The sequence below is a fragment of the Coccomyxa subellipsoidea genome (genome assembly GCF_000258705.1).
Source record: "Coccomyxa subellipsoidea C-169, whole genome shotgun sequence".
NCBI lineage: Eukaryota > Viridiplantae > Chlorophyta > Trebouxiophyceae > Coccomyxaceae > Coccomyxa > Coccomyxa subellipsoidea.
The window spans coordinates 350,743-369,867 of NW_005178042.1; the positions used below are offsets into that span (position 1 = coordinate 350,743).

At 50.7% G+C, this 19,125-nt stretch overlaps 5 protein-coding genes across 5 annotated transcripts; 2 read left to right on the plus strand and 3 right to left on the minus strand.

The window, feature by feature from the left end:
• Nucleotides 1-225: 225 nt before the first annotated feature.
• COCSUDRAFT_55124 (hypothetical protein) lies at nucleotides 226-1,084 on the minus strand (the record flags this gene model as incomplete). The annotated part of the gene is made up of 3 exons (XM_005651588.1): nucleotides 226-366; nucleotides 570-794; nucleotides 947-1,084. 3 exons carry the CDS (start codon nucleotides 1,082-1,084, stop codon nucleotides 226-228), a joined length of 504 nt encoding a protein of 167 aa, XP_005651645.1.
• A 1,231-nt stretch (nucleotides 1,085-2,315) lies between these two features.
• Nucleotides 2,316-5,455, plus strand: COCSUDRAFT_38858 (hypothetical protein; the record flags this gene model as incomplete). The annotated part of the gene is made up of 11 exons (XM_005651589.1): nucleotides 2,316-2,408; nucleotides 2,482-2,566; nucleotides 2,707-2,833; nucleotides 2,944-3,094; nucleotides 3,289-3,466; nucleotides 3,575-3,726; nucleotides 3,857-3,951; nucleotides 4,131-4,240; nucleotides 4,366-4,494; nucleotides 4,647-4,814; nucleotides 5,076-5,455. The coding sequence occupies 11 exons, from the start codon at nucleotides 2,316-2,318 to the stop codon at nucleotides 5,453-5,455; spliced, it is 1,668 nt and encodes a 555-aa protein (XP_005651646.1).
• A 1,698-nt stretch (nucleotides 5,456-7,153) lies between these two features.
• Nucleotides 7,154-14,051, minus strand: COCSUDRAFT_38859 (hypothetical protein; the record flags this gene model as incomplete). The annotated part of the gene is made up of 11 exons (XM_005651590.1): nucleotides 7,154-7,304; nucleotides 7,884-8,113; nucleotides 8,476-8,628; nucleotides 8,887-9,121; nucleotides 11,407-11,523; nucleotides 11,757-11,986; nucleotides 12,160-12,312; nucleotides 12,660-12,906; nucleotides 13,192-13,405; nucleotides 13,595-13,709; nucleotides 13,821-14,051. The coding sequence occupies 11 exons, from the start codon at nucleotides 14,049-14,051 to the stop codon at nucleotides 7,154-7,156; spliced, it is 2,076 nt and encodes a 691-aa protein (XP_005651647.1).
• A 631-nt stretch (nucleotides 14,052-14,682) lies between these two features.
• Nucleotides 14,683-15,561, plus strand: COCSUDRAFT_55127 (hypothetical protein; the record flags this gene model as incomplete). Its single annotated transcript, XM_005651591.1, has 3 exons — nucleotides 14,683-14,817; nucleotides 15,062-15,156; nucleotides 15,408-15,561. The coding sequence occupies 3 exons, from the start codon at nucleotides 14,683-14,685 to the stop codon at nucleotides 15,559-15,561; spliced, it is 384 nt and encodes a 127-aa protein (XP_005651648.1).
• A 1,044-nt stretch (nucleotides 15,562-16,605) lies between these two features.
• Nucleotides 16,606-17,407, minus strand: COCSUDRAFT_38860 (hypothetical protein; the record flags this gene model as incomplete). Its single annotated transcript, XM_005651592.1, has 3 exons — nucleotides 16,606-16,663; nucleotides 16,712-16,938; nucleotides 17,273-17,407. The coding sequence occupies 3 exons, from the start codon at nucleotides 17,405-17,407 to the stop codon at nucleotides 16,606-16,608; spliced, it is 420 nt and encodes a 139-aa protein (XP_005651649.1).
• Nucleotides 17,408-19,125: the final 1,718 nt, after the last annotated feature.

Sequence of the window (19,125 nt, forward strand, 5' to 3'; positions counted from 1 at the left end):
GTCACTACTGGTTTCAGGCATAAGGCTGCTCGCTGACTGGGGCAGCAGCACTCCGGTGTCCACAGAAATGTAACATGCATACGATTGTTGATGCCGCAACTGACAGACAAGTATGTCAGTACCAAAGTTGACATCAATATCCTGGCACGCAAACTCCCATATTCTCTGATATGGCATCTTCCCTCAACGATTTGGTGGTTTTCATGTTCAGGGCACGCTCCTGCATCATGCCTCCGAGGCGCCCCCAGACCCTGTTGCAGTGCACTCTTGCTTGTGCCCGCCCACCCAGTGCTTTCTCTGGCATTCCTTGGAGCAGTACTTGGCCTGTCGGCACCCGGTGCATGCCAGCAGCTTGTCATTCAGCTCCTGGCATTCACAGCACCTGCGAGCGAGCCACACCAGATGTTAAAAGCCAGTTTGCTGTGCTGCATCAAAGCCAGCACTTTATCGAGGGAGTAAGGCATCAACCTTGGCCTTCTCACTTGCATGTCATCCAGGGACTTCAGAACAGAGCAGCTCATGTAGCATCTCCACAAATTTGAAGGTTGCAGATATTGACTTCACCTCACAGATGCACGCTCCTCATCAAGCTGTTCCTCTGTGAAGGATGGCAGCAGTGTGTCTCCAAAAGAAGCATTGCATTTCACAGCTTCCCTGAAGCGAGCTGCCACGCCCAGGGTGCGCCAGAAGTCTTCTGGGGTGGCCAACATGTTGCTCCTGACTGGCGTCCAACCTTTGGAGTCCAGGCAGCTAAACTCTCCCCAGCTGTCCAGCTGCGCTTTGCTCTTCCTTGCCTGGAAAACATGTTGATGTAATCAACTTCTTGTTGCCGGTGGGTTCAGCCACCACAGGTCCTACAGGGATGTTCAAAATAATTACCAGGCGACAAGCACCACCACAAAAAATTGGCCCAATCGAGCGGGAATTGCTGCTGTGATTAATTGACCTTTTTGACATGCGCCAGGAAGTCAGACACTGTGATGGTGTGGTCTGGCTGGCTTCCGCTCAGCAGCATCATGTGGCAGTACATCCACTGCAGCGGGCAGGCCTTGAGCTCTTCCCGATGCTCCTCAGCTGCTGTCATCCCGGGCGCAAGATCCTACCACCATGGCTCGTAGATTTAGTGCCCTGAGTCCATACTCTCCAATACCATGTCTGCCAGGTTTGACTCCAGCAACTAATCTTTCAATTGTCTCTTCTAAAACGGGTAAAAACAGGTCTACACGAAGTGGCATGCTCAGCAGGAGGTTGCATGCATAGTTCTACGGTAACGCACATTGAGTTGAGATCTTGTCTCTCGATGGTGGCAGGAGATCACACTACAGAACTGGCCACATGAGAGGGGGATTATCATTATAAAGGTGGAGATGGAGTCACCTGCATGGCTCGGCATGGGTTCCTGTTGATGCCAAAGTGGTAGCGAGCAGCATACTCACAGACCCAAGGGCACCTTTGGTCCATGCCCTTTATTCTCCAGATGTTGCCTGTGGCATAGACAGCGACTGTGGCCTTTTCATGAGGGTACAAGTCATTCAGCGATGCCAAACTGAACAGCAAATGTGTGAGGCTGAAGCTGATCATGCGCTCCGCATTCTCCGCAGTCAACCCATGCCTGTAAAGGTGCAGCATGCGCCAAATCTCAGTAATTAGCTGCCTGAGTGGGCAACTATGATCACCAGTTAGAGGGTGCAATAACGTGCAGAAAGTGCTTGGCCACCGTATAAAACCGACACATGCCCCACCCTGCAAGAGGCTTTGCAAAGTGGTTTTCTACTCCCCCAGCTTGGTTCCAGAGGGTCGCTAAAGAGGGCGCTATAGAGGGGAAATTGAAGGCCGCACCTTTGCAGTTTAGTTTCCCAACAACGGAGTTTCTGCCTCTGCAGAGCTTCCAGGCGGACAAGTGCGGTGGGAATGCATTGGAAGAGGCTCAAGGCCTTTGGGGGTCCCAAAAGAATGGGCACAACTCCCAGCAGCTGCACCAATTTTGTCACTTTGGCTGCCTGCTGTGCAATGCGTGACTGGATGTCCGGATCGCGGAGATCCAAACTCAAGTCTGACCTTCTGCTGAAATAGGCTGCACCACTCACCGGAACAGTTATCATATAATTATTTGATGCAGATCCCTGTGCAGGCACGTAGTCACCCCAAAAAGATTCATTAATTATGAGTCATTGCCAAATTAGGCGCCCACTCCCAGGGCTTCGCCTGCGCAGCCGCCTTGTGATCAAAACAGCCCTTCAGATCAAGCTTGACGGATTTTTTGTGACATGGTCGGCAAGTCTTGACAATAGACTCCAGCCAGGGAGTCATTAGCAATGGAGAGCCCCGCGATGCACGCCCTTCTTCAGGTAGCCGTCTCACGCCTTGTGCGCTCTCTGGAAGCGCGCTGCTTTTTAGATGTCTGCCAAGTGAGCTGTATCTGCGATGCCAGAACGAGCATATATTTTGCTGACTCCTGATCGTAGAATCCTGGTGCTGCAGTGGCAGTTCAATGCATATCAGCTCGTGAATATAGCCAGCCATTCTTGGCCCAAGATATCTCTGCTTGACAGCTCCAAGGAGAACGGTGTGCTTCTGCTCGGACGAATTGCGCATCTTGCCCTGAAGAAGTTGCCGAAAGGACTTTCTCTTCTTTGCTGCTGACACGAAATGCATCTAGGATCATCGAAGTGGTGCTCTTCATGATTATATAATGGTTCTCTGCAGACCATACAAGGCTCCAGTGGCCTGAGGGACTCTCTGAGGAAGGCCTGCTGCGCTGGTGGATCAGTTCAAATGGCGGATACATTCATCCTGCCCTGCACCTCACAGAATCCCCCTCCTGTGGCGGCAGGTATAATTTTATCTAGCAGGAGCTCTCCAGCTTGGGATTGAGCACATGTGAGCAGTGCAGCTTTGATCCAGTTCCTTGATTGACAGCAACAGCCACCTTTGTTTGTGCAGGGGCTGGGTGGCATCTGGCACCATTGATCACAAGACTGTCTGCGAAGAGCCGGTCATTGTGATCCCCTATGGCCTGGGCTACTTTGCCAAAAATGCCATCGCGGAGCTGAACACAGTCTTGCAGAGAGCTGGATCAAAGCGCACGCTTGAGGTATCATCAACACACTCAAATGCAAGTAATAAAGGGTCACATTTACCCCTGAACGCATTGCAGTTGGCTAGGCATGGGATCATTCCTGCATGCATCATGGCATGCAAGCATGTGAGGATGAAGCTGATGATGTGCAGACGTGTGGGCCGATGAATGGTGTCAGGATGAAGCTGCACCAATGTGTGGGCATGCAGGAGATGGTTTCTCTGTCTACTCTGGAGAGTGGGCTGCCGCTGGCCGTTGCACTGGCAAATGAGCGGAAGAAAGGCGACCAGTCTGAGTTCTGGCCCCACCTGCGGCTGCTGCCCACAGAGCCTCCATCCCTGTGGCTGAAGACCACAGCTGAGCAGTCTGCCTTCTATGACACACTAGGTCAGGCCACACACTACCTCGCAGCATCTCAATTGATACACATGATCTATGCTTGGCAACGCCGAGTGGCAAATACAGGGACAATCCTAACGTGGAGTCTGCTTTCAGGTTGGCCATCCACCAGAAAGAAAGCTGTGATCAAGCAGCTCAGAGCGGAGAAATGCAGGATGGAGAATCACTTGGATACCTTCTTGACCAAGACCAAGCTTCACAGCCTCATGGGCCTGACTCGAGATGAAGTCATGTGGGGCTTATCAACTGTAAGTCCTCCAAAATCCAATTCTTGGAGAATCATGTCATCTGAAATGGCTTTACATTGCAATTGCATCCCCAATTGCTCTCTACTCCTTTCTGAGGCCATCTTGAATGGGTACTTTGTGCCAAGTGCAGGTCCAGGTGCGCAAACACAGCTCAGGCCTTAAGGGCAACATCAAGGTCGGCATCGACTTTCTCAATCACCACCATGAGGCAGGCATAGTCCTGAGGTAGGGGTTGGACATCCTGAGCAGATCTATGGCCCTGACTACTGTGTGGTTGGCATGACTGCTTCTTTACGGCGAGTGCAGGCTGATAGCAGGGTTCTAAGGCTTTCTCGGATCCTTGCAATCAATTGGTTGTTTCCTCTTGTCGGACTTCATGAATGGGCGGTGCTTGGTGCTCACAGGCTGCCTCCCTTTGGCACTGATAGAGATGCGGCAAAGACCAATGAAGATCTTGATAATCTCCAAATGATCATTTCATGCATGGCCGGCAAACCAACCCCCCTCTCAGAAGGTACCTCTAATTGACCCCAATGTGTCCACAGAAATGATGTGCAGACCCATGTTGGACGACCTGCATTGATGAATGCTTGTTCAGATCTCCACTCCCAGCTGATGGATTCGCATTTGTGTGCGCAGGCGATGAGCTCTTTATTATATACCCCTCTGCAGATATTCCAGGCCGCACAAGAGATACCAAAATTGAAGAGAGCATTGTCCAGTTTGGATGTGTCCTAGAACCCCGCTCCATCACCTTCAATCAGGAGGGTGAGCACCTGGAGTCCATCATGCATGCCCAATCAACCCAACTACCTGTTCAGATAATGCTTAGCTGCCATCTAAGTTCGGATTGCATGCCTGCCTCTTTGGCAGATTGCGCGTCAAAGCAACTGTCTCACATTTGTATGTTTGTCTGACAGGTTCCCGCTATGCTGGCAATGAGATTCCCTTTGGCGCTCTGGAGAAGCATTACAACCTGACAGTGGAGGAGAAGGGTGCCCTCAACGACAAATTTTATGCCCTCTACGATACAAACCCTGACCACCCGTACATCATCAACTACTTCCTACCCTTGAGGAAGAGCTACGGTGAGTGGGTTTGCGCTCTGTAGGGCCAATGATTTCATCATCTCGAGAATGTGATGCAACAGACCAAAAAAGCTGTGTTGGACAGGGCATGCTGTCCCGAAGGAAATTGCATGTGTTCCAGGAAAACATTATATGATGCCACTGACCCTGAAAAGCCTGGCTTCTGGTACATTGGACATTCAGGATTAGTCATCGTTGCCAGATGTCAGTGGTCGAAAGCCGTGGCCAGATCTGATAAGTATGCCCTTCATGTGCTCGCAGAGAAGCAACAGGCAGAGGGACTGCTATCAGCTGAGACCATCAAGCAAGCAAATGCGCTGATGTGCGTGAACCCAGGCTGCCCCAGGCATCCAGCCTACGACAGGAAGCAGCAATTCTGCACTGTGTGCCAAGCGCACTACTGCAGCCGCAACTGCCAGAAGGCGCACTGGCCGGAGCACAAGCTGCGCTGCAAGGCTGCAGCTGCCAGAACGGAGCAGTTCCTCAAGAAGCTGCAAGCCACACATGGACCTGAGGGTGTGGTTGCTGCAATGGAGCTGGCAAGGAAGCTGATGGCTGGACAGCATGGCAACGCCGGCGCTCGGGAGGAGGTCTTGAAGATGCTGGGCATCGGGGGATCTGCCATTGGTGCAGACACATGATGTCTCATGTTATTGAGAGTGTGACCAGCCCTGAGAATGTCTGCTGTAGTGCATTGTCAACCTATATTTCCCTTGCCATGCCAGGACAAGAAGGTGCTTTGATAGATAGAAGTGTAGCACCATCCTGTTTTCCTGTTACCAGCAAGATGGAGAACAGTGAGCATTGAGATGAACACTGGCGGGAGCCTCACTGCAAGGCCGACCAGGTGCCACAAGATATGCTTGATATGTAAGAACTGGTATTTTGTGTGAATTAATACGGTCGTCTGTTCAGTGTACACATAATATACATTCCTCTTCCCGCTGACGCACCTTCCAAGACAGTTGGCACATATACATGACCGCAGACCACTGCCTTGGCATCTTCGCTTGCCCTAGGATGAATGGTGTCGTACAGGAGACAAAGATTTGTGAATTTCACCAGGCACTGCAGCAGCACACAGCAGTCAGTCTGACCGGTACAAGCAGGAGTGGAAGACCGGCACTGGAACACCACTTATCAGTCATGCCTGGCGTCCCTCAGGAATATTAGTTCTCAAGCTTGCCTCAGAAATGCCTTCTTGAGTTATTTTGCAGCTTAGACTGACCTTCAGCTGTTCGACTTCATAGGGTTGCAATGCTCTAGCATTTTGGCCGCCAGTCTCCTTCACCAGGCAATACTTGATTTTCAGGTTGTTTTTGTGCTCGAGTATATCAAGCTGATTGCTCGCCTTCGATGATCCTCATCATTGTCTGGGTACGCTTGCCTGGGCTGATGGCTTTTGCCGCGCAGAATGAGCACAAATCTCGTCGATCTTCACCATTGGCAGGGTCAAATGCCCCACAAATATGCTCTGGACGTCCTGCCATCGTTTGCTACAGGGCAAGCATGCACTTTGAGCAGCAGGAAAATGGATAAACAAAACTACTGGAGAGACGGCAGCGCGTGGCCTTTTCAGAGTGAAAACTTAGAGTCTGAAGGGACTCGAGGCTCTGGACGTTCCTGTACAGTACATTGAAAGTGATCAAACCGCTTGTCTGCCTTTCAAAGCACAGAAGCTTTCAGCTTTAGCAAGATTTTTGGCACTGTATCCAAGAACGTAGCTGCCCGAGAAGGGTTGCCCATTAGGGCTGTGGTCAGCCCTTGAGGCCCCTCGCACTGGGGGTCTTGAGGTATCCGCAATTCTCTGTGATGCTTTTCCATCCTTTTCAATGGCCAGCATACCGTAAGCAAGTGAGACTGTTTAATGCAATGATTAGGATACTGCCAGCTGCAGAATGTGCTAAGACTGTGATGCTGTGCATGCACCAGCATCAGCAATTTAGCTCTAGGCATGCTGAGAAACACTTTTAAGGAGCTGCCATGCTGTGTGGTCGAGATATCTTGCATATTGCACTGCAGAAAGCAGCAGCCATGTATCAGTGAATCACAGACATTGACAAGGTTTTGTACATCCCAATTGTCACTGCTGCATGAACCTCGCTAATGTACATATTGTCATCAGACATATTCAATGCCGCTCGCAGGCTGGATAGCAGAAATTTGGCATCCTTGGCAAACACACAATGTGCATACACTTGCCGGTGCCGCAGCTCACGTGCAAGCAAGCAACTGTGAGCGAGTCATCGTACAAATTGAAACAGGACATGCTTAAGCATCCTCAAAGCCACACATGGCACATTGCGATGGTCGCCTTGTTCACAGCTTATTCCCACATCTTATGAGTTTGTTTCAGACCTTATTGCAGTGCACTCGTGCCTGTGCCCACTTAGACAGTGCTTCCTCTGGCACTCCTTGGAGCAATACCTGATTGCATCACAGCCCATGCAGAGCAGCAGCCTGTCACACCGCTCCAGGCACTGGAAGCACCTGCAAGCACACACATTCGTGGTGTCAGCTCTAGCGCATGGACTTGCATTGTAAGATGGCGGGCAATCCATTGTCTCTCCCTCGGCTGGCGGGGGGGCGGTATAATTACTGGGCATCGTTGCCCACGATTGATTGTGTCTTGCTTGGATCTGGCGGGTCCAACAAGGGGTAGGATTGTCGCAGCCTTTAATTGCAGTTTGTCTGCACGATGTACCTTGCCTTTGGCAGGAAAGCGTGCAGTAATATAAAAACATACCGTACTTGTCATAAGTTATGTCTTATAACAAATTACTTCAAAATTGTGTCGGACATAACATGTGAATTGTGTAATTGCATCAAGGCCGAAGACATAAAGATCAGAAATTATCAACGGCTTAATAGGCCAAAATCTGCCAAAACAAGCGCTTTTTTGGGCATTTTTCCGAGAAGCCTTAGACATTACTATCGGGAATAAAAGCAAGCCACAGACATAACAACCTATTAAATTAGATGAACTTTCAGGCTCGGACACACTTTGGAGAAGACATGAGTTCTGGTGACTATGATTGTAGTACAATGCTTTATGCACAGTGTCCTCACCTGATCCAAGCTTGCTTCGCATCAAGCTGCTGAGGCGCAAAGGCTGGCAGCTCCACTTGTGCAAAGCTTTCATCATCCTTGAGGACATCCTTGAAGTAAGCCGCCATGCCGAGAGTGCGCCAATAGTCTGCTGGGGCGGCCAAGGTGTTGCTACTGACTGGCGTCCAGCCGCCAGTGTATTTGCAGCGAAACTCGCCCCAGCTGGCCAGTTTCGCCATGCTTCTCCTGGCCTGTCAAGCATGCCGAGGGTGCCATCAAAGTCAGCAATTTGCTGGCAGTTCTCCTGGCTCGCAGGAATTTTCCTCACATTGCCGGGAAGCAGCTAAGGTGAGCTTTCCATCTGCCCACAGTGCTATGTGCAATAGTCAGCAGCATGCTTTATAATTTTTGCCCCCAGCCTGCAGGGGCGGTATGTATACAGAGCACTGTGCCCGCGGTTATTTGGGTATTGCTTGGACCTCTTGAGCCCATCAATGTGTAGGAGTGAGCCAGCTTGACCTGGAGCTCGCCTGCATGACGCACCTTGCCTCTTGGCAGGAAAAGCGTGTACTCATTGTCAGGAAATATAATACCAATAGTGCTATGTAGTCACCTTCTTGACATGCCTCATGAAGTCAGACACTTTGATGGGGTTGTCAGCCTGGCTTCCATTCAGCAGCATCATGTGGCAGTACATCCACTGCAGCGGGCAGGCCTTGAGCTCTTCCTGCTGCTCTTCTGCAAAGTTCAGGCCGGGCAGCAGCTCCTGTCACCACGAAAGCAAGAATTCTATTGGCTTTAAGCAATGTCATCAAGCACATGCCTAAACTTGCTAAATTCTATCCAGCAGCCAAGAGTCCGGCCTCAGCTAAAGAGTCATAGATGAACAAAACTATGCAGAACTCTGTGGTAACATGCCATGCAAAGCCTGTTGGCTGGCATGGGAAAGAAGTGGCACTGTTGTCTCTAGTGGCCAACCATTTGTCACGGGACATGTTGCTGTGGGGAGATGTTGGCAAGTCACCTGCATGGCTTGCCCGGGGCTTTTTGTGCAGTGGTACTGGTAGCGAGCTGCATACTCGCAGACCCAGGGAATTCTTGGATCGATCTCCTTCATTCTGCTGGCATTATCGGTCAGCTGCGCATGCACTGTGGCTCTCTGATGGGGGTCCAGGTCATCCTGTTCTGCCAGCCTGTGAACCAGTTGTGTGAGAGCAAAGCGAATCATGCGCTCCACACTCTCCGCTGACAGGCCGTGCCTGCAAATGCGCAGCATGCATTAGTAAGACAGCCGGGCAGACCATGGATTATTCACACCCTGGGGGGGTATGATGTGTCCACTCTTCCAGCAACATCAATCTCCCAGATGCTATCCAAGATAAAGGGGAACTCAGTGCTAGGTCAACAACGCGCCCGGCAACCTTCACAGGGTTGCAGCAAAGCCTGTGATCAAAACTGCTATTCTCAGGGATTACCTTTGCAGTTCAGCGCCCCATCGGTCTCTGTGCCTGTTCAGTGCCTCCAGAGCCACAAGTGCCGCCGTACCACCTCAAAGTAGAAAATCGGCCTTCTGTAGAGGACAGGGATAACTCCAAGCAGCTGCACCAGCTTTGTCACATGGGTTGCCTGCTCAGCAATGCGCGTCGGGAGGCACGGGTCGCAGAGATCCAAGTGTGGTTCAAAGTTCTGCTTGTAGTAAGCTGCACCAGCCAGACAGTGACTATCAGGTCCATGATGTGTCAAAGTGAGAGACTTTGACACGATGGAGATACTGCTCAGCAAAAAAGCTCCCTTTGATTACCTGCAAGAATGTTTGGCGCATAGCCATGCTCCCAAACAACGGTCTTTGCAGCTTCGCCGGCTCTGGGGTGGACTGTGTCATAGAGGAGGCACAGCTTTGTGAACTTCACCAGGCACTACAGGCAATGCAGTACCTTCAACATGACATCCTCTGTCAACACAGAGGAATGCCTACACGGAAGGACCAAACCGTGCAATTGATGGCCTCGCTGTGGCAGGAGTTCAAGGAATAAACGTACATACAGGTCGAGCCAAGAGCGTGATCTAAGGCAAGTGCACCAACGACTTGCCTTCATCTGTTCTTCTTCGTAACCTCTCAGCCCGTTGGAGTTCTGACCTCCTGAACTGGCGACCCAGTGACGTCTCAAGTCGAGATTGTCTCGTCTCTCAAGGAGGTCAAGCTGGAGCCGCTCGCCCTCGAGTACTTTTGTCATTGTACGGGTGCGCTGATCAGGGCTGATGGCTTTTGCCGCGCAGTACGAGCACAATTTTCGCCGATCCTCACGAGTTTCAACGTCAAACGCCCCGCAAATGTGTTTACAATAACGATCCATCCTTGGCTGCAGGGCAAGCACACAAGCTGTTGACTTCAGGAAGTGGAAAGTGAGCCCGGAAAGGTTGGTTGTTTCTCGCAAGTTTATCCGACCCGGGATACTTTGCCGACCTAATGTATAGCTTTCCGAAGATATTTTCTCCGCAGACTTTCTGCTTTAGGTGTTGGTACGTGAGGCTGCAGACATGTGTCCGAAGATCAGCTCGGCGTGGGCACTTTTGAGACTGCAACACTCGCGAGTAGCCTAATCAGAATTCGAACTGAAGTCCCTTATTCTCCTCCCACTATCTTTCAAAGCAAAATTTTGGAAATTTCGCATGGATTTTTGGCATCCTAGACAGGCGCTGCCCACGAATGGCATATGGGCAGCTCCTTGGGCAGCCCTTTGGGCAGACTACATCTGACCCCCTAAAGAGCCTGAAGGACCCCTTGTGATGCAAAAGACACATGGGAGATGCTAGTCTGCTTACGTCAAGAGCCCTGACAACATCATCCGGGACACTGGACTATGACTGACACATGAGAAACAAGCCACCTGCTGTGATGTTGAAGCTCGTCACTGCAGGGAGTCACCGTTCTTGTAATAATGCATGGACTGATATACAGGAGCTGCGATGCTATTTAGCGGTATCCATATGACAAATGGCAGGTTACAATGAGTAATAACCCATTACTTCCAGATTGTAGATCCTGCTAGGCATTTGCTACTTGTCACAGAGAGCTTATATCACTTTCCATTTGTCAACAGCATAATAGGACCAAATTATTCACTACAAGATCCACAGGACATTCTGCAGGGCGTCACCATACTCACTATCTGCTGCGCTCACATTTCATGCACCATTCCAGATTGCCAAAACGTGCTCGAGAAACAACACTTGTGATGTAATTGCCTTACCAAATACCGTGCTCCTGCAGCATAGCAAGCAGCATGGGGTCTTGTTTGTTTGCACCACACCATTCTGAGGGCGCTAGTATAGATTTGCTTATTCCACAACAACACTGCTGCTAAGACATGCAGACACAAAACAGCTTTCCGTTGATCCCTGTTCCTCATCAAAGAGGTGCTACTATAGGCGGCACAGTGAAGCATGGTTCTCTTATATGTCACATTACTACAGGAAGGACTGACACTACAGTGAAAACCTGTAATGATATCAGGTCGATTTCTTTGATGCAGCAGCTGTGCACTTCTCCTTGTGCCCGCTCTTCCAGTGCTTCTTCTGGCACTCCTTGGAGCAGTACTTGGCCAGCTGGCATCCAGCACACAGCAGCAGGTGGTCGCACAGCTCCTTGCATGCATGGCACCTGCTTGTCCACATGCCTCGTCAGCAGAAATGCTAGGTCCTTGGGCCAGCAATCACTTCAAATCAGGCCCGCACAGCCTTAAAATAGACGCTATGACACATGCAGGAGTCTTGCAGGATGTTTTCTGTTTGGAGGGGGGCAACTTGTGGGGCCTTAGTACTGCACATACTCAACAAGTTGTTTGAGAGTTCAGGACAATGCGACATCTCTGCAGGGAATTTAGCAGGGTGCACCTGACGGCGTCCTGCCAATCTTTGAGCTTCGTCCCATCGAATGCCGGGAGCTGTGTATCTGCAAAGGCTGCAGTGAGCTTGATGGTGTCCCTGGCAAATTCTGCTACTCCTAGGCTGCACCAGTAACTGTCAGACTCTGCCAAGGTAGTCCCAGGCACTGGCGTCCAGCCGCCTGTCTCTGGGCAGCGAAACTCTCCCCAGCTGTCTAGCCGCGCCTTGGTCTTCTTAGCCTGATGACCATAGAAAACCCGCAACTTGCATCGCATAAACACGATTGCTCCATTCACCAGTCAATGTCTGACATTCTCACGCATTACTGACAAACACATGATGAGATCCCATGGTAATGCATGTGCATGCGGGAAGAACTGAAGAGATGGGCACGATGTTGAGATGTGCCCACCTTCCTTACGTGCTCCAAGAAGTCAGACACTGTGATGAAGTGGCCGGGGCGGCTTCCAGTCAGCAGTAGGAAGTGGCAGTAGCTCCATTGCAGTGGGCAAGCCTTGAGGTCATCCTTCTGCTCCTCAGCCAATGTCAGAGCTGGGTAGATCGCCTGCAACAATGCCAGTGACAGGCCTTAAGGTCATTCTGTGATGTGCTCTTTGGTTGGGGGCAGAAGCACAGGTTTCTGGAACCACAAGCTAATAAACAATTGCCATGCTGTAAAGCTAGAGATAGGCAACCATCAGAACAACATTTCTCGCATATGTCCACCCGGCATTCACGTGCACATGTGCACGTCAGAGATAGATACTCGTGTGAAGATTTAATGGCACAACATGGCTGTTACACAGCCTCCAGTACCATCAATACACTCAGGTCTACATTTTCCATTATAAGTATGCCACGGCCTCTTGTCTCCAGGGCTTCAATAAAGAAGGATGAAGCTGCATAACCCACCTGCATGGCTTGTGCAGGGTCCTTGTTGACGGTGATGTGGATTCGGGCAACATCCTCGCAAAACCACCTTGATGTGGGGTCTATCAGCTTCATTCGCTCCATGTTGTACTGCAAGCTCCCCTGGAGGGCAGCATCAATGCCTTTGCAACACGCGCAGTCCGGGTCGCTGTGGGGTTGCGGAAAGTGGGAGGCCACTGAGAGAGCGCTGCGCACAACTCCCTCCACTGCATTCGCGGTGAGGCCATGCCTGTGCATGCATGACATGCACTGAGAGTTGCTGAGCATTGCTGCGGCATGCAGGGAAATCCCACATGCATTTATCGTGTCATGACCATCATCAATAAAAGAGTAAGTACCCCCATGACCGAGCCAGGCCGGGCATTACATCCTGCCCTTTCCACCAAGTACATTCATGTTTAATGAGTCAGGCTGGCGCCTGGGGTCCAGTGGATTCCTTCAATCGTGACCTTAGCATTTGTTGTGCTAGCCCAATGAGTGCATGCAGATCCTTGAGGGAGAGGGAGGAGCACACCTCTGCAGGACAGCATCCCATTGGTCACGGCGACCCTTCAGGGCCTCCAGGGCAATCAGAGGAACGAAAGTGGCCATGTGTTCTTTCCGGCCCTTTAGGACGTACATGAGCATGGGCAACACTGCCAGCAGCTCCTCTGGAGATGTGATTGTTGCTGCCTGCTCTGACACGAACTGCTGTGGGCTGCCCTTCTTGTCGGAAAAGCAGGAATACGCTGCACCAGCCAGGGAGCTGCTTATGGGAGTCAAAGCATGCAGCTCAAATTTTGCAGCTACACTGATGCATGCCATGCGGACAACAGCAGCCTGTGCTTCACTGCATGCATGCGAACAACATCTATCACATGATGTTACAGGATCTGGCAGAATAAGCATGTCGACTTGAGCGTTAAGGAGGTGCATACCGTGTCCAATCTCTGGCTTGAATGCCTCACGAGCGAGAAGCACCTTCACCTCGTGGGTCAGTCTAGGGAAGCTGCTGTCATACATCAGGCACATGTGCGTGAAGTTGACCAGGCACTGCAGAAGGCACAAGAAGGTTGGGAATAAGTTATGCATGCCTTCATCTTATGTGTGAGTAGATCGACCTATCTAGGGCTTGCATCGAATATGGAGCTTATTCATTCTTACCTTCAGCACGTTTCTGCGTTTAGCTTCCACGTCCACGATGAGTGGCATCATTCTCAGCAGCTCTTGCATTTCCAGCTGCGGCTTCTCGCCGTCAATAACGACCTCCATCGCCTTGCTGCGTTTCTCAGGACTGGTGGCAATCGCGGCGCAGAAAGAGCAAACGTCCCGGAATTCACCCTTGCATTTGAATTTCCCACAGGTGTGGAGACGAAGGTAATCTAGCTCTTCCATTCTCGGCTGAAACGTCGCACTGCACCAGTTGAGCTCAAAACAGTCGGGTCCGCTTGAAATCAGTGGCACCGGCCTTGCGCGACTCTTGAAATACAGGGCCCTGTGCCCAAAGCGTTAAAAGGTACCTTGCACGATAGAAGAGATTGCTCGAATTGTGTGTAAGTCTTTGGGGATTAAGGAACGCCGTTCGAGTGACCAGTATGCTGGGCTGCTTGCTTGGGCAGGGGTTCAATCATATCACCTGGCAAGAATTCAGGGGATTTGCTCCAGACACAATTTCAGCCAAATATGTGACTTGCCAATACGCTGTCCTTTGCCACATGAGAAACAACCCCTGACCCGTGGCAGGCCATGCAGGTGACTCCAGCTGAAATCCAGCGAAAAATTATCAAAGTTTCATAAGATAAAAAATCAAATTTGCAGCACCCATGCGGTGCAAGTTGCTCAGTCTGCACTGTGCTGAACAATTTGAATGTGAAAGAATTAAATGTCTCGCAGAGGAGCTGGGGAAAGCATTTGATTCTGATGACAGGCATCGCACTGCCCATCTGGAATGGTATGCATGCTGCCTATTATTCAAATTGAGAACTTTCTTTTGGCGGGGTTGCCGCAGGACCTTCGGCCTGGCCTGATGGCAGCTGAGGAGCAGAGGGATGATCTCAAGGCCTGCCCGCTGCAGTGGATGTACTGCCACGTGATGCTGCTGACTGGGAGCCGCCCAGAACATGTGATCACAGTATCTGCCTTTCTGGCGCATGTCAAAGAGGTGTGCCACACTGCAAATGTGCGCTCATTAGAGATCTCTCTGACGATGGGACATGCTGCTTCCTGTTTGCTTATTGCACACTTCCTCTCACTAACGCCAAGTGCCAGTAGCAGACTGCACATTGTTTCAGATGATGGTGCTCACCAGGCAACAAAGACAAAGGCACGGCTGGACGCCAGTGCAGAGCATTCCCCTGGCTGTGGAATGAGACCCTTACTGGTGTAGCCTGGGAGTGGCAGGGCAGTTCAAGGAAGCCATCAAGAGCGACCCAGCCTTTGCAAACACAGAGCTCCTAGCCTTCACTAAGCAAAAGATCAAAGAAGAGCTTGTGTATATCAAGTAGGCTTCTTTGCTCCTGTCTGTGGCGTGATCGCTATGCTACTGTCAAGTAGATAGCCTCCAGCCACCTGTGTCAATTCCTTGATAGTGTCAATTTTCTGTGCTGTGGGCAGATTTATAGCTATATCTGGAGTAACAGCGCAGCCTGTTTCTTCTCACTGCACCCAGACCATGTGTAAGCAGGGTGGCGGGTATTAAATCTTGATGGTGCTGATGTGCCCTGAAATGTCATAGGCTGATGTCTTGTGCAGGTGCCACCAGTGCGTGGAGCTGAATGATAAGCTGCAGGCATGTCTGGGTTGCGGCAAAGCCAAGTACTGCTCCAAGGACTGCCAGAAGAAGCACTGGGTGAGCAGGCACAAGAAGGAGTGCACTGCAGGAGCATCAGAAGGGCGCTTTGTGTAGAACAAGGACAGCACTGCGGTGCAGAGGAGCAAGACAGCGGCTGTAGAGGACGTGAGAGCAAGGACACGTGGCAAATTTTAACAGTGCTAACAGTCATGGTGATGTTGGTTCGTCTGTTGGCATGCGGTCTCTCCTGATGCAATCATTGATGCCCTGACTAAGCTAATTTGTTATTTCTGGTCAAGAATGGAAGTGCACCTGTGTATGTAGTATCTCAGCAGCGTCCGACATCAGCCGTAACCAAAACAAAAACAAAGTGCTTGGTCACACATTCTCAAGCCATGACGATCCTTGAGTTCCACAGCCACGGTGAATCTTTAGAACCTCAGATGATACTATTACAAAATATAAAGCTACAATTGCAATTCTTGTACCCAGACTGCAAGAACAGGATATTTTCGGTGTGCTGGGGTATTGGTGTATTTGTATCGAAAATGTTGCTTTCATGACTTTCATGGGTCACCAGTGTATCTCCCATCATTGCACAACATGCTAGTGCTAATTTCAATGAATTTCAAGCCTTGCCACAGGTGTGAGAAGATATACAAGGCTGTGTGTGCCAGCCGTAAAAGAAACACGTTCAAGAATTGTGCAGCTGCATGCACAATACTTTAACAATCTCTCTCAGCGTGCTGATATGCCTCTCATGTCATTTTTTTTATACTGGCGCAGTGCACTGTTGCTTGTGCCCGCCCAGCCAGTGCCTCTTCTGGCATTCCTTGGAGCAGTACTTGGCCTGTTGGCACCCGGTGCATGCCAGCAGCTTGTCATTCAGCTCCTGGCACTGATCACACCTGTTGAAAGAAATACCCACGCAGCTGGAGAAGTGCAGTTGTGACATGCATGCAACACAGCAGTACGTTTCCCAGCGGCACATTGTCGGACCTATGCTTGTTTCCGGGTGGCTTAACTAGCCTCTTCTCCGTTCAGCAGCCAGAGAGCACAGCCAAATGGCCAATTAAGCAAGCATGCAGAAATGAGCTGAGATTATTCATACAACTTTGCGCCCCATTGCTAGGACATTGCTTGGATCAGGCAACTCCATCAAGGGGTAGATGATGTGGCAGCCTTCACCTGCAGCTTGTCTGCGGACGCGCCTTGCCTCAGGCAGGAAAAGCATGTCATAAGAATTACATGGATGCTGGCTCACCTGACATGCACAAGCTCCTTCTCAATCTGCTGCTCCGTGAGGGTCGGGAATTGAGCGATTGCAAAGGCTGGGTCGCGCTTGATGGCGTCCTTGAAGCGCGCTGCCACTCCAAGACTACCCCAGTAGTGGTTGTTGAGGGCCAATGGAACGTCCTGCACAGGCGACCAGCCCCCACTCTCGCAGCGGAATTCTCCCCAGCTGTCCAGCCGCGCCTTGGTTTTCTTTGCCTGCATGGCATCCAGTATGCTCCTCAGCATGACTGTCAACTTCACATGCATGTGCTCACGGGGGACCATCAGCTTAGTAATCAGCCATTAATCCCAGCTACACATGCATTAGCTTAGCAGCCGCCTCAGGGTCATGCGACATGTAAACAGTTTGTGAAGCTTCCAAACATTTCTTATAGCAGAGCGAGATGGCCAAAGTGTAAGCCCAGAGGCATTTGCTGTTAGTGCGAATTGCTAGAGTGTGTGACGTCCCCGGCTAGCCTGGGATAGCAGAGCCAGATAGCCAAGTTTTGAGACTCTCTGGTCATGCAAATATATTCACCGCAGGACCCACCGTTTTGACATGCGCCAAGAAGTCAGACGCTGTGAAAACGTGGCCAGGGCGGCCCCCAGTCTGCAGCATGAGCCAGCAAAACATCCACTGCAGCAAGCTGGCTCTCAAGTCATCCTTCCGCTCCACAGCTAACATCAGGGCTGGCACGAGTTCCTGCAATGGGTGCACCAGTGATCAGGGCCATTCTGTGCATGGAACCAAAATGACAATACCAGGGTATCCATTGATATGTGCACTTTGAGTTCAACAGCAAGGCAATGCTGTGAGTGCCCGGTGGTTTGCGATAGAAGTTGTGATTGCCAGGAAAGTTTCAGCTGCATTCTGTTCTGCCATGCACAAAGCCCATGCATCTGCAGCAAGTCCAGAAAGCCCCAAGTTTTGTCAAAGCAGCAAGATGCCCTGGATTCTTGTGCATGTGTGGCAAAATCACCTCCATGGCTTGGCCAGGATTGCGCCTGACGGTGCAGCAATACTTGGAAGCAGCAAAGCAGGTCCAAGGCGTGGTTGGGTTCAGCTGCTTCAGTCTCTCTATATTTTCCCAGCTCTTTGCAACGATCGTGTTGTTTGCCTGGGGGCTCAGACCGCTGCTTGCAGCAAATTGAAACAATAACATCTGGCCATAGCGCATGACAAGTTCAAATTCGCCCAGAGACAGATCATGCCTGCACAGGAACACCATAAATGCTAAGCTGCTGTCATGACACCTCACTGCCGGATGCCTCTTGCCAAGCAACGTGATCCCAAATAACGTGATCCCAAATGCAAATTTGAGGCTGTGGAGGGTGCAGGCAGTATACAACTATAGGGACAGCACACCGCTGCATTTCAGCTTTCCAACGATGCCCCTGAGTTTGAAGCGCTGCTATAGCAATGAGGGCAGCGATGCCAGCGCTGGAAAGATCGTCATCTTCCAGGCAACTCCACACCACTGGCAACGCTGCCAGCAGCTGCAAGGGGGTTGTCACCAGGGCCGATTGCCCCGATATTTGTCTCACATCACCGGGGATGATTTTGAAGCCAGCTGGTCTGAAGTACGCTGCACCAGCAACACAGTCATCTATTAGGGGAGAGCAGGTGAAGATGTATAAGTAGGCCACGACTGCATTGATTCGCATTGATCTGCTTGATCATTCTGAGCCCATTGTGTGAGTTGTGCAAGCTTTAGCTACAGACCACGAGCACGCAATTCTCATCTGATTTGGCATGCTCCAACTGAAAGGCCCTGCGCATGTCTAAGAGAGAGAGAAAAAAAGTAGATTGTGTGCCTATTGAAAGCATCAAGCCTCTGTTTGGAACAGGTCTAGAAGGATGCACCTACCACAACAAATCTCATCCTGCTGTACTGTGTGGGAAGCCACTAGGACCTTGATACCTCTGTAAATTCTGGGTTGAATGGTGTCACAGAGAACGCAGATCTTCGTGAGCTTCACCAGGCACTGTATTCGCAGAATCCACATTTAATATCCTGTTTCAATTCACGTGTATTATCGTTGCAGAGCACAGCCCGTTGTTCAAATATCTGCGATGGAAGTGGCCCTGGGTCAAAACAGTCGACGGGACCAGAGGGTTTTTGAACTACCTTCAGCAGGATTGACTCCTTTGCTTCCGTTCGAATAAGTTTTGGTAAATCTCTGAATAGTTGTAGCACCTCCATCTGCAGCTCTTCGCATCTCACAATTGTGTTCATCGAGGTGCTGCGTTTGTCAGGGCTAACAGCTATAGCCGCGCAGAATGAACATGCTTCCTTCCTGGGAGGACTTTCACTCTCGCGGTACCCACATTCACCACAGATATGCCCTTCCATCTCAGTAAAACTTGGACAAGCACGCCATTCGATGGGCGGGAAATTCACT